The sequence below is a fragment of the Magnolia sinica genome, chromosome 1 (assembly GCF_029962835.1).
Source record: "Magnolia sinica isolate HGM2019 chromosome 1, MsV1, whole genome shotgun sequence".
Lineage (NCBI taxonomy): Eukaryota > Viridiplantae > Streptophyta > Magnoliopsida > Magnoliales > Magnoliaceae > Magnolia > Magnolia sinica.
Window position 1 is genome coordinate 116091316 of NC_080573.1, and position 14725 is coordinate 116106040.

Genomic DNA, 14725 nt, shown 5'->3' on the forward strand with positions numbered 1-14725 from the left:
TGCTCAAGTGTATAGTACTTTGACTATCGCAACAGACCATGTGCTTTTCTTGCTTCATGCTAAGTTCCTGTAGGAATCTCTTCATCCAAAGCATCACTTTACATGCCTCTGTGACTGCAATGTACTCGGCCTCTGTCATCGACAATGCTACGACCTTCTGTAGCTTGCTCTGCTAAAAGACCGTTCCCCTTGCAAATGTGAACATGAACCCCGATATAGACTTCTTGGAATCTATGTCACCTGCCATATTTGTATCCGTGTAGCCTTCTAACATAGGTTTTCCGTCACCATAGCATAGACTCAACCTGGACGAGCCTCTTAGATAGCGCAATATCCATTTCACCGCTTCCCAATGTTCTTTGCCAGGATTGGCAAGATACCGACTGATAACACCAACCACTTATGTTATGTCTAGGCACGTACAAACCATAACATACATCAAACTTCCTACCGCTGATGCATAGGGTATCTTTCTCATCTCATCCACCTCTACCTTCGTCTTTGGACACTGCTTGTTGCTCAATTTGAAGTAGCCATCCAGTGGAGTACTGACTGACTTTGCTATATTCATATTGAATGGCTCTAAGACTTTCTCAATATACTGCTCTTGTGACAACCAAAGCTTTCTACTGCTTCTGTCACGGGGTTATCTCCATTCCCAGGATCTATTTAGTTAGGCCCAAGTCTTTCATCACAAACGACTTGTCCAACTCTTGTTTCAGCCTATCAATCTTCTTGATGTCTTTACTCATGATGAGCATGTCATCAACGTATAACAGCAGAACTAAGAAATCACCATCTGAGAACATGCGCGTGAACATACAGTGGTCTGACTTCATTCTGTCATATCCATGCTTTAACATGAATGAGTCGAACTTCTTGTACCATTGCCGTGCAGCTTGTTTCAACCCATATAAGCTCATCCTTAGCCTACACACCATATGCTCTTTGCCCTTGACTTCGAACTCTTCTAGTTGGTGCATGTAGATATCTTGTTCCAGGTCACCATGAAGAAAGACAGTTTTAATATCTAACTGCTCTATCTCTAGATCCATGCTAGCCACCAACTCAAGCAATACCCGTATGGATGTTATCTTCACCATTGGTGAGAATATCTCCTCGAAGTCTATACCTTTCCTCTGACCAAACCCTTTCACCACAAGTCTGGCCTTGAACCTCATTTATGAATTCTTTTACTCATTCTTCTTTTTGAACACCCACTTATTACTCAGAGCTTTCTTACCCTTACGCAATTTCACCATATCATAGGTATGGTTCTTATGCAAGGATTTCATATCCTATTGTATAGCTTTCAACCACTCCCCCTTATGCTCGTTGGTTAGGGCCTCAAAATAATCTTCTGCCTCTCCCCTATTAGTGAACATAATGTACTCATGTGATGAGTACTTCTTGTACGGATGTCTGTCCCTAGATGACCTCCTCACCTATGGCTCAACAGGTGGATCAAGTGGGGGTTGCTCCCCTAGTCCATCATCTGTAAGAACTCCCTCATCCTCTGACCTTATTGTACTCCTTCATCATCAGGCACCATAGGAGGAATAACCGAATCCATGTCCTCTAGCTCACCTGAACTAGGCTAGATCTTTTCTGGCTTACAAATGTTTTATATCATTGATCTTCAAAGAAAACCACATCTCTACTCCTAACGAGGTTCTTCTCAGTCGGATCCCACAATCTGTAGTAGAACTTTTTATCACTATACCCTAAGAACACACATTGCCTGATCTTTGTGTCGAGCTTGGACCTCTCGTCCTTTGGTACGTGAACGGATGCCTTGCATCTAACACCCTAAGATGACTGTACAATGGGTTTTATCCAGTCCACACCTTGCCATGCGCATTACTTCTCCTTAGAACATCTTGGGCAACTTTGCATGGGATAATACGCATCTGATTCTCTCTACAATAGTGCAATTCATTCGTTCAGCTACACCATTATGCTAGGGGGTCTTGGGAACCATCTGTTCATGCCGTATACCTAGGGACTTACAATACTCATGGAAGTTACTAATGTATTTACCATTTTGTTAGTGCAGTGCACTTTAATGATCTACCTATCATTCTCTCGACCATAACATGAAACATTTTAAACACACCGAAGACCTCGTCCTTGGATTTCAAAGCGTAAACCCAAACCCTTCTAGATGCATCATCTATAAAAGTGACAAAATATAATGCCCCACCCAAGATTTTTGTCCTTATAGGACCACAAACATCAGAATAAACCAAATATAATGCATGCAATTTATTAACATGAGAAGCAGATTTAACAAATAAAACTCTATGCTATTTCCCTGATAAACAGTCAATACAAGTTTTGAGAGGTATACATGTCACGTCTGGAAGGAGCCGCTTCTTTGTTAGTAGGTGAAGCCCTTTTTTACTCATGTGGCCTAGATGCCTATGCCATATATCAGTAGCTGAATCTTCCATTGCGTTCAACCCACCCTTGCACACACTGATACTTACTTTGTAAAGGGTGCAACACTTCTTCCCTCTGGTTATGATTAACGAACCTTTGATGAGCTTTCAGCTCCCACCAACAAATCGTCTTTCATAGTCATCATCATCCAACTTTTCTATCGACATCAAGTTGAGGCAAAGGTTTGGAATGTGCTTCACATCTCTGAGAACCAATGTGCGGCCCACATCAGTCTTCACAAAAATATCACCAACCCTTATGATCTTTGATACGCCAGAATTTTCCATCTTCACAGTCTCAAAGTCACCTAACTTGTAGCTTGTGAAGAAATCCTTGTGTGGAGTCGCATGAAATGAGGATCCCGAGTCTATCACCCATTCGGTGTCCTGACTCGTAATCGTAAGACAAACATCATGATCTGCGGAAAGAATAACTACAACGTTGCCATTTGAAGCGACCGCGGTAGAGTCTGATTCATCTTTCTTTCCTTTTCCTTTCTTGTTATTCTTCTTCTTATGAAATTCATGCTTGTAGTGGCCCTTCTTGCCATAATTCTAGCATTCAACATCCTTTCCGATACTCGACTTGCTTTCCCGCCCTTTCTGTTCTTTCATTTCCCCCGATCTTGTGTTACAAGGGCCTCTTGTTGAATAGACCCCTAAGACTTCCTCCTTGTCTCCTCATTGAAGAGACAACTAGTTACTTGTTCCATGGACACCTTTTCGTCTGGCACAGGGTTACTTAGAGACACCACCAATGTCTCCCAACAGTCAGGCAATGAGCTAAGCAATAGCAAAGCTTGTAGTTCATCATCCAAGTCCATCTTCATAGCGGAGAGTTGGTTCAATATGTTGCTCACCTCATTCATGTGCTCAGCCATAAAACTATCATCTTTGAACTTGAGATTCACAAGTCATCTTATCAGAAAAATTTTATTGCCGGCTATCTTCCTCTCATACAACCCTTGCAATTTCAGCCATAGGCTAGCGATTGAGGTCTCTATAGACACATGGTGGAATACACAATCGTCCAGCCATTGTCTAATAAACCCCACCGCTTTTAGGTCCAACTTCTTCCAATCATCATCTGACATATCCTTTGTCTTTGCTGATATGCCTAGAATTGGAGCATATAAGTCCTTGCAATAAAATAAGTCCTCCATCTTAGCTTTCCATATGGTCCAGTTATAACCATTGAGACTGATCATTCTTGATGAGCCACCTTCTATAATTCAGAACTGCTCCCACTCCGTTCAACCAACCTGAACACTTTAATACCACTTTGTTAGGAGCGTTGCACAAAAATCTTAGGATCTTGCCTCCCAAAAGCACCAGAATTATAGGATATAATAAAGCAATAAAATAAATCAAAGCACAAACCACACGACACACGAGATTTTTACGTGGAAAACCCTCGAAGAGGTAAAAACCATGGGACCTAGTTTAGAGTAACAATTCACTATGAAGTAGAATGTTACAACCGATCACAAGCACACACCACTTGGATCAAACCTTCTTCACTCATGCAGGAGTGGATGAACAATAAGAGAATAAAGAAAACAGAAAGATCTCACCGATCACGAGGGCGTAGAAGCGCTGAGCATCAACTGCGCAATAGATCATCTCTACGAGCAGAATCTTCCCTTTTATAAGCTTCCTCTCTCTCTCTCTCTCTTTTCTCTCTCTCTCTCTCTTCCTCTTTTTCTTTCTCTCTCTTACCTTGGACGTGAAATAGAAAGCCTTAACATACCCTAGAATAGCCTTAGGGACCCCTATTTATGGTTTAGGAAACTCTTTTCTGCACCTCTGCGAAAACCGCCTCAAATTTACGTAGTCCGCACTAAATTCGGACTAAATCTGTGTAACCATTGACTAGTCGAGATAGGTCCTCGACTGGTCGAGGCAAAAAATCATGGCTTACTAGACTTTGAGTTGGGCAGCCCTCGACTGGTCGAGCAGGCCCCTTTGACCGGTTGAGCAGCGCGATCCAATTAGATTTATGACATCCGCGCTGCACAACATCTCCTTTGAACTGAGGAGGAAAACCCCATCACAAGGTGGCCCCCTAATGATGAATGGCTTACATCAAAGACATGCCATGCATGATGGATGACCCATTTCGAAGGTTTGACTCACACAATAGATTGCCCACATCCATATGATGGATGACCCATTTCGAAGGTTTGATTCACACAATAGATTGCCCACATCCATATGATGGATGATCCACATCCAATATCTGACATAATGGATGTCCCAAATGCCTTAAAGTATGAAGATTGTATGTTGCCACAGTCTTTTGCCATTTGGGGCATGATCCATCTATGGTAAGATCCTCCATAACAACCATCTCCATTGCTCTTATAATGGAGAATTCGTATCTTTAAAAATGACATAAACTACCCCTAAAATAAAGCTCTTATTTAAATATTTTGCCAAATGTGCTTATTTTAAATAATATCTTTTTGGTTTTTTTTTTCCCTTAAAAGTGATTTTACCAAACTAACTTATTTAAAACAAGAGCTTAAAAAAAAAAAAAAAACACTTATTAGAGTACTCTTATTGAATTAGAGTAGAGATGCCAAACGAGCCCTACATTTCCTTCATATAGGATTTTAGGTTATACACGGTTCAACAAAAGTGATGCAATTCAAATAGTATTTTAGACTATAGACTATCCAACAGAAGTGATGCAACTATATTCAAAATTAAGTCATATCATTTATAAATCCAAGAAGAAATGTGTGACAATACAAACAATATATTCCAAAGTAAAGAAAAAAAAGAGAGCGAATCTTGGTAACAACAAATAACATCACTTCAAATATTTTCGTAATTAATAATTATTTTAAAATTAAAAGTAAAAATAATGCATGTAAAATCACTAACGTTGGTGTGTTCATATAATTTATTAGCACATTCAATGTATTAATTATTGCATTAATTCTATTTTATAATGTTCAGTGCATTTATTTTAAAAAAATTATTACTTTTTTTAAAAGATAAATAAATGATTGTGGCTAATATAAAGATCATTAAACAATTATAAATAAACAAATATTAGGTAAAAATACTAGTCAATGTAAAAAAATTTATATTGTTAATTAAAAACATATTTTCAAAATTTTCAAAAAGTTTCATTAATTTACCGATCAAACTTCAAGCACTTTCACACTATTTTACCACACACTAATTACAATTTAAATGAATGAAATTGGAAAATTTTTGAATTTTCTAAAAAATATTCATTCATTTTCTTCAAAATTGAAAATTTGAGGTAAAAATTCATAATTGAACATACGAAACATGCAAAATCATGAATTATTCACTTCATTCCACATATTCTGAACAATTTAAACAAGAGAAAATAATTTAAATTAGTAAAAACTCATCAATTAGATTTCCGGTACTATATGCTCTCTAATTTTAATTTCTACACCTAAATCCCATTTTCTCTACAAATAAATGAAAAACTTAAATTAAAATTCCTTATAAACATCACAAAGAGAGAGAGAGAGAGAGAGAGAGAGAGAGAGAGAGAGAGAGAGGAATTCATAACTACAATATTTACTATATATCATAACATATTGAAATGTTGTTGATGCATTATGACACATCAGTCTATGTATTGACTGATAATGAGTAGTTTTCTAACCTCAGCCCAGTTTCATATTAATAGCTATGAATGATATTAAGGCCGCTGTGATTACTAATCATATGATGGGTGCATATTTCTGCTGAAACCCCATACATGCATGGGACCATCTATCCATTTCCTGGGCCACGATTCTAACCATTCACTTGTTGGCCCACAAATTAACGTAGGGATGAATGTGATGAGGTTAAGCACCATCTCCCTCAAGAGGATAACTGTTCCGAATCCACGGAACTTCTTTGGACTCCTCACAGAGGCTTCTCGAATCCATAAGAAAGAAAGCAAGCAAAATAGAAAATAAATTCTATAAAATTCAAAATTGATTAATTGATGAAATAAACAAGTTCACAACCCTATAAATAGGGATACCAAGCAATAGGAGAGAAATCGGAAGCAAACTACAACTAAAACTCTTAGAATTCGCAACTTACTATTTATAGATGGTCATGGTGTCTACTGATACGCAAGGTTTTCAGCCAAAAATAGTAAGTGTCCTATTTGGCTTCACCAAGCTGTTCTCCTAATTTTTCTAAGATCTTTTCATGTTGGACGCAACTCCTAAAGCCCAACGAATGAAGAGTTATAATCAAACTAAAACTTACTATTTATAGTGAATAGTGAACGGGCCACCCCGAGAAAGAGAATAACTACCAGTCAAAAGATTCTTCCATGGAAGAAAGGAGCTAAGAAGGTCCCAAAAAATCCTATGAGTGTAGTATCTAGGGACGAATGGTTATCCAGGTTGAGAAGCTTGCAGAGAAGGGTCGTGTCAAATAGTGTTAACCATGATGGATAAGGTCCTTGTGTGGAATGCCGGAGAGGTAGGCAATTCGCCTACAATCTGATCTCTGAAGAGAATTATTAAGACCAATAACCATTGAATCGTGGCAATTCTTGAGCCCATGGTCAGGGAATCCAAGAGAACGCAGATCGGGCTTCGCTTGGGTTTTCACTCCTCGTACTCAAATGTTGAAGTTGGAGGTAAAATCTGGGTGTTCTGTAAGCATCAATCTGTTGTGACAGACGTAGCCATCACTAAGCAAATGATTTCTCTTACTATGGCTTTTCACCAAAGCAGCAATCCAGTCACATTTTCTATCGTATACGTGAGCTGTTCGAGGATCCATCGGAGAACCTTGTGGGAGGATATGGCCCAGCTGTTTAGGTCCGTGCAAGGTCCCTGGGCACTTGGGGGTGACTTCAATGTGATCATTGACACAACCGAAAGGTGCAGCAAAAGGTCCTTTGACAGCGGTAGCTCCCAGGAATTTGGTCAAGCCATCAACAATGCGGCCTCGATGCAGGTTTTCTTGGCAACAAGTTCACGTGGTCGAACAATCAAGTTGGCCCTTCCAGAGTCTAGGCTAGGCTGGATCGTGTGTTGATGAATGCTATGTGGAGCAACACCTTCCTGTTCTTCCAGGTACACCACCTTCCTCATCACAATTCCAATCATGCTCCCATGTTACTTGTCTTTCCTGCTCAGCAATATGCAGGCTCGAAACCATTCCGTTTTCAGCGGATGTGGTTCCATCATGAAGATTTCATCCCTCTGGTTAAGGTTGCCTAGGCTTCGGCTGAAGACCCCAACCCAATGATCAACATCCTATCCAAGCTGAAGGCTGTGAAGGCTTAGCTTAAATGTTGGAACAAGGATGTGGTCGGGAATATTTTCTCGACAATCAAACAGGCTGAAAGCAATCTTAATGAGTTGGAGCAAAATCTCCAGCAGGATGTGGGGCAGCCTGGTGAAGATAATGCTGTCCAGGCTGAGCTCTTGGAGGCTAGAGCGTCCCTTGCCCGTCTTGAGTTCATGGAGGAATCGTTCTGTAAACAAAAAGCTAGGAATAGCTGGCTGGTGGAGGGGGACAGAAATACGGGGTTCTTCCATGCATCTGTTGCTGAGAAAGCTAGAAAAGCGTTGATCAGTTCTATTAGATTGGATTCAGGTCAGACAATTGAGTCGCCAGCTGAAATTAAGTGTGAGGCAACCAGATTCTTGCATCGTTAGTTCTCGGCAGGTGCAGTTGAGTTGGGGAATATTGTCCTCGATGTCATCCCTTCGCTGCAGCCAAGGAAAAGTCAAGGTTAATGGCCCCGCTGACTTTGTTAGAAGTGCATTAGGCTGTCATTTCATGCCAAAGGATGGAGCCGTTGGCCCAGACGGATTCTCCGCTACTTTCTTTGCGGGTTGTTGGGAGATAGTGGGCCATGATCTCTGGAGAGCAGCTACATTCTTATTCGAGGGAGGCCCTATGCCTAGGGCCTTCACCACCTTGCTGATAGCCCTCATTCCTAAGATCGCAACTCCAAAGAGTTTTTTAGATTTCCAGCCCATTAGCTTATGAAATGTGGTGTATAAAAATTTTGCAAAGGTTATTGCGTCCAGGTTGAGCAAGCTCTTGCCATCGCTGATCTCCCTGGAGCAGGGAGCTTTTGTCCAGGGTCGATCCATTTCTGAAAATATTGTGCTCTCTCAAGATCTCCTTCGGGAGTTGAATAGGAATGTCAGGGGTGGCAACATTCTTGTTAAGCTTGACATGGAGAAAGCATACGATAAAGTTGAGTGGCTGTTCCTCAAAAGGGTGTTGGAGCACTTTCGGTTTTCAGCTACTTGGATTCAGTTGGTGGAACTATAAATGCTATTGTGTAAATTAAGCACTGTAATATTGTCAAATTTTGTTGTGCCAAACCATTTAAGTATTTGTATCATACTTTGAATTGAAGTGATTAGGTTCATACATTTTTAAGTTCTCTTGATCTTCATTGAACTTGCCTACATCTTCAAGTTGAAGTGAAGAGTGTTGAAGTTCATGGTTTCAAGATCAAATTTAAGAACTCAAGTTCAAGTTTGAAGTTCAACATCTGTACGCTAAATACTCAAGAACTCAAGTGTGTCTCAAGCTCAAGTTCAAGACATCGAACTCAAGCTTCATGTATCACAAGTATTCAAGATTTTGAAGCGAATGATGTTTCAGTTATTCCTACTCACAAACAGGTTTGGATGACCCTAGATTGACCCTAGATTGTGTCATATTCATTGCATATTCATTGTGGGTCATTTCATTTGTTTATAGGTCATTTTCTTAATTAGTCCTAGACCTTGTTCGACTAGTTTAAGTACTAGCTCGACTAGTTTAAGAGTTTTCTCAACCAGTCCAAGGTTTGTTGGTATTTTTCAGAATTTTTTATTGGGCTCTCGACCAGTCCTGGAGACTTCTCGCCAGTAGAGTGAACAGTGCTCGACCGGTTGTATAGGCTCAATTCCAGCAAGCTTTTCTGGTCCCACTCGACTAGTTGAGTGCATTGCTCAACTAGTCGAGCAGGCCACTTGACCAGTCGAGAAAGCCACTCGACAAGTCGAGTAACGATCTTATCTTATCGCGCCAGAAATTTTAAAATTTTGTTGGTCCTTCGACCACTCGAACCGACCCTTAAACTACTCGAGTAAACAATATTTTCACCTATAAATAGATCACGAATTTCAGAGTTTATTCATTCATAAAAGCGAAATCATGACATCACTCTGAGAGATAAGTTTGTGAATTTATTAAGTTATTTTATGCTCATTTTAGATTCTCTTTAATTAGCTTTTGTAATTTGATTTTGTGATCTTTATTCCATTCTTATATTAAGAAGGGATTTGAGTTTTTCCCTTTCTTGAGATCAAAATCAAATCAAGCTAGCCCAAGTTGGTTTAAGTAAAAATCATTTATAACCAGAACCTTTTCATCTGTGAGACTGGACATTCAACATCTTCGTCTACATCGGATTGGTTCTACCGGGCTTCTTCAAAGGAGAATTTTCAGATAAGTATCATTTACTATTCTGTATATCTTTTTGGTTTTTGAGGTTGTGCCAGAAAAATCTCTTTTTAGTTCGTTTAAGGTGATCTAGAAAATCTCAGAGAGTGGGATTTTTAGAATTATGTAAGCCCAGTCAAAAACACAATTGTGAAGGTTTTAAGGTAAACCTTAGAAAACCTTTTTTTATAGTGAACGCTAATATCCCGAGGGAGTGGATATTAGGAGTGGAGTAGTTGTGTGGCTATTTTCTAACAGTTGGTGTACAAAAAAGCGAACCACTATAATTCGTGGAGTTGTGGTGAATGGTGTAATTTATTTTATGCATTTGTGGGAATGTTGTAATAACTTAGTTTATTTTATTTGCTATTTCTTTTGCCTCTTTATTGGTTTGGGTTTTCGATACTTACAAACGTTCTTATAAGGTTGTCCTGCCATAAGCCTTTGGTTTTTGGTATTTGGTTGTCCTTAGAACTAAGTTTGTATCAACCTCTCAAGACTAGTACATTTGAGGTTGTTATTTACTTGTGCTTTTTTATTATTTGAATTGTACTATCTTTTTTTCAATTCCACATTTATTTTTTAATTTGGCATTGTCCTGTTTACCCCCCTCCCCCCCCCCCCCCCCTTCTCGCCAGGACGTATAACTCGGCCTTTTCAAGTGGTATCAAAGCGTAATAGCTTCTTTTTTGGATTTATTTCCTAAGCTAATCGATCTGAGCTTATAAGATGTCAAATTTTGATAGCCTCTCAATCACTAGGTCTCCACCTTTTGATGGCTCCAATTATGCCTATTGGAAAGCCAGAATGAGGATCTTTTTAAGGTACATAGATGAGAGCGTGTGGCAAGCCACAGTGACTAGATGGACCCCTCATACCACTGAAGTTCTAGGCACTGATGGAACCATATCTATGAAAGTTGCACCTTATTTTTCTTGGACTACACTTCAGAAAAATAAGAGTAGTACCAATGCAAACGCTTTAAATGTTATCACTTATGCACTATCACCAAATGAATTCAAAAAACTTATATCTTGTGATTCTGCAAAGCAAGCCTGGGACATTCTAGAAATGACACACAAAGGTACGACTATTGTAAGAAATCTAAACTTCAAATCCTCACCACTCGGTTTGAGAAAATACATATGGAAGAAAGTGAAACTTTCATGGACTTCTATACTAAATTAAATGACACAGTCAACTCTATATGGGGTCTTAGTGACAGTATCCCAGAAAGCAAAGTTTGTGCAAAGATATTGCGCTCATTGCCTGATAGGTTCAATTCAAAGGTCACTGCCATTCAGGAACTTCATGATACAAATAATATGAGGGTTGAAGAGCTGGTTGGTTCTTTACAAACCTACGAGTTAAACTTTAAAGCTCCTAAATGTAAGTCAATCGCCCTTAAGTCTTTTAAAAATACTTCTCATGAAAATGTTAGTAATTCTGATTTTGAAAAGTCTAAAGATGATATAACATTATTAGCCAAGAAGTTTTATAAGATTTTCAAAAGTAAAAAGAGGGTAGATTTTCAAAAACTTTCAAAAAAGAAAAGAACTAGATCTAAAAATTGAAAATCTTTTAAAGACAACCAATGTTTCAACTGCCACGAATACGGGCATCTGGTAAACAAATGTCTAAAGATGAACAAATTTAAAAAGAAAGGCATGTCAACCACATAGGATGAATCGTCTTGCTCTGAAGCCTCTTCTTAGTCAGATGATTCTAAACCTGAGTCTACTAATGAGGTCAAAGCCTTAATGACTCTAGCCAAATTCACTTTCTCAGATAGTTGTGATTTAACTAGTGAAGAAAATCTAAGAAGTGACCGTGAAAATGATAAAGATTTACAAGATGCTTATGATGCCCTATACAGGGAAAGTTGTAAGATAACTGTAAAATTAAAACTTAAAAAAGAAAAATTTTTAAAATTAAAAGAGAATTTTGATAATCTAGTCTTAGAAAAATCACATCTTTCATCTTGTTTTGAAAAATCTAAGTGTGATTTAAATTTCAAAGCTTCCCAAATTGAAAAACCTAAAATTTAAAAATGAAAAACTAAAACTAGAAGTCTCTTCTCTCTTGAGTTTGAAGGATACTTGGAGGTATGCTCAGTGTGATCTTAAACTAAAAAAAACTACTAACCGGATCAAGGAAATGTGGCGATAGATCTGGTCTGGGCTATGATAAGAATACACCTCCCAAGAGCAAGTCCACTCCTCTTAAGTTTGTTAAAGGGGAGTTCTCTAACTAAAAAGGTAAAAGTCTGAATCAAAATAGTTTCAAAAATTTTAAAATTTTGGAGGTTACAAAATCAAAAAGCAACCATATCAACTATAGAAATCAGAATCATAACCCCTTAACTAAGAAAATTGTTGATCTACTTAAGGAGCTTCTAAAATCTAACTCGAATGGTAGAATATACAACAACTACAAGCATAAAAAGACCAACTATACTTCAAAACCTAAAACAGTAATGAAATGAGTTCTTAAGGTTATTTGTTTGGTTGCCCACACCGCTTTCAAGGCTTCGAGTCAATCAAAGTGGTACCTAGACAGTGGTTTCTCTAGACATATGATAGGTGCTAAAGATTTGTTCACTAATCTTAAAGATATGACTGATGGCTCAGTCACATTTGGTGATGGTAGCAACTGCAGGATTATTTGCCAAGGTACGAATCAACTCTTTAATCTTCCTCCATTTGAGAATGTGTTGTTTGTAGAGGGCCTTAAGCATAATCTCTTAAGCATTTCTCAAATTTGTGATAATAAACATAGCGTCAAATTCACCAACCAAGGGAGTGAGATTTCTAATGAGAATGGTTCTGTGATATTAACTGGTCGCAGAACATCTGAGAACTGCTATATAGTCAATGATTCAAGCTCGTTTAAGTTATCGTGTTACATGGTCCAAACCGATGAGACCGAACCATGGCATAAATGCTTAGGACATGTACACTACTATAATCTTTATAGACCGAGTAAAAGTGAAATAATAAGAGGTCTACCCAAGTTAAAGAAAATAGATAAAATTTGTGACGAATGCTAGATTGGAAAACAAACTAGGAGTGCTCACAAGAAAGTGAATTCCAATGACACATCTAAACCCCTTGAACTTCTCTACATGGATCTCGTGTGACCAACTAGAATGGAGAGTCGAGGCAGTAAGAAATATGTTCTGGTAATTGTAGATGATTTTACCAGGTATATATGGGTAGTTTTCATGAGAGAGGAAACTGAGACTCTCGATGAAGTGAAAAGGGTACTCAAGCGTATCCAAACTGAGAAGGAATCATATATCACCAAAATCCGTAGTGATCATGGTTCTAAATTCAATAATATCAATTTTGAGAAGTTCTGTAGCGATCATGGAATATTGCATGAGTATTTTGCACCCAAGACACTTCAACAGAATGGGGTAGTTGAAAGGAAAAATAGAGTACTTCAAAAAATGGCCAATGTACTGTTAAATAGTATGAAACTTCCTAAAAATCTTTGGGCTGAAGCAGTGAATACGGCGTGTTATATCACTAACCATGTTTATACAAGAAAGTCTAATAATAAGACTGCTTATGAACTATGGTTCAATAAGAAGCCTACTGTTAAATACTTTCGAGTTTTTGGCAGCAAGTGCTACATTTTATGTGACCGAAAAAATTTGAAAAAATTTAACATTAAAAGTGACGAGGGTATTTTCCTAGGATATGCACTAAATAGTCGAGCATACCATGTTTTCAACAAAAGGACCGGTGTTATTCAAGAATCTATTAATGTGGTTATAGATGATCCCTTAAATACACCTGTCTCAAGTTCAGAAGATGATGAAGTCTCTTTATTTGTAAACCTAACTCTTCATCTACTCAAAATGACCCTGAACTATGGTCAGTTAAAGATCATCTAACTGATCAAATCCTTGGGAATCCTCTCATCGGTGTGCGCACTCGTAGACAATTAGAAAACATTTGTAATTATGTGTACTTCACATCCCAGATCGAGCTGGCCAATGTAAAAGAAGCTCTTTCTGATGAAAACTGGATTGTAGCTATGCAAGATGAACTTAGTCAATTCGTAAGGAATGATGTATGATACTTAGTTCCTAGACCTAATGATAAAGACATTATTGGAACTAAATGGATCTTTAAAAATAAGTCTGATGAACATGGTAATATTATAAGAAACAATGCTAAACTGGTTGTACAAGGGTACACTCAGATAGAAGGCATCGATTATGATGAAACATTTGCCCCAGTAGCTCGTCTTGAATCTATCAGACTGTTTATATTCATTTCTTATTATAAAAAGTTTAAAATTTATTAAATGGATGTTAAGAGTGCATTCCTGAACGGTGATCTACATGAGGAAGTATATGTTGAATAGCCTAAGGGTTTTGAAGACCCTAAACATACTGATCACGTTTATCACCTGAAAAAGACACTCTATGGATTGAAACAAGCTCTCGGGACATGGTACGAGAAATTGACTAAGTTTTTAATAAGTCATAACTTTATAATGGGGAGTATTGATAAGACACTTTTTGTTAAGAAACACAATGATCATATATTAATAGTATAGATATATGTTGATGACATTATCTATGGATCTACCTTTTTTGACATAACTGTTGAGTTTACAGATTTAATGAAGTCCAAATTTGAAATGAGCATGGTTGGAGAACTGAACTATTTCTTATGTTTACAAGTAAAACAACTTCCTAATGGGTTCTTTATCTCTTAAACCCAAGACGCTCTAAATTTGGTTAAAAAATTTGACTTTGAGAGTTATAAAATTTTTGATACTCTTATGAGTACGACAATTAAACTCTCTAA

General features: G+C 37.9%; 1 protein-coding gene across 1 annotated transcript; it reads left to right on the plus strand.

Annotated features, from left to right (window-relative positions):
* Positions 1-6998: 6998 nt before the first annotated feature.
* Positions 6999-8735, plus strand: LOC131248529 (uncharacterized). The gene is made up of 4 exons (XM_058248847.1): positions 6999-7400; positions 7520-7657; positions 7751-8076; positions 8486-8735. The coding sequence occupies exons 1-4, from the start codon at positions 6999-7001 to the stop codon at positions 8733-8735; spliced, it is 1116 nt and encodes a 371-aa protein (XP_058104830.1).
* Positions 8736-14725: the final 5990 nt, after the last annotated feature.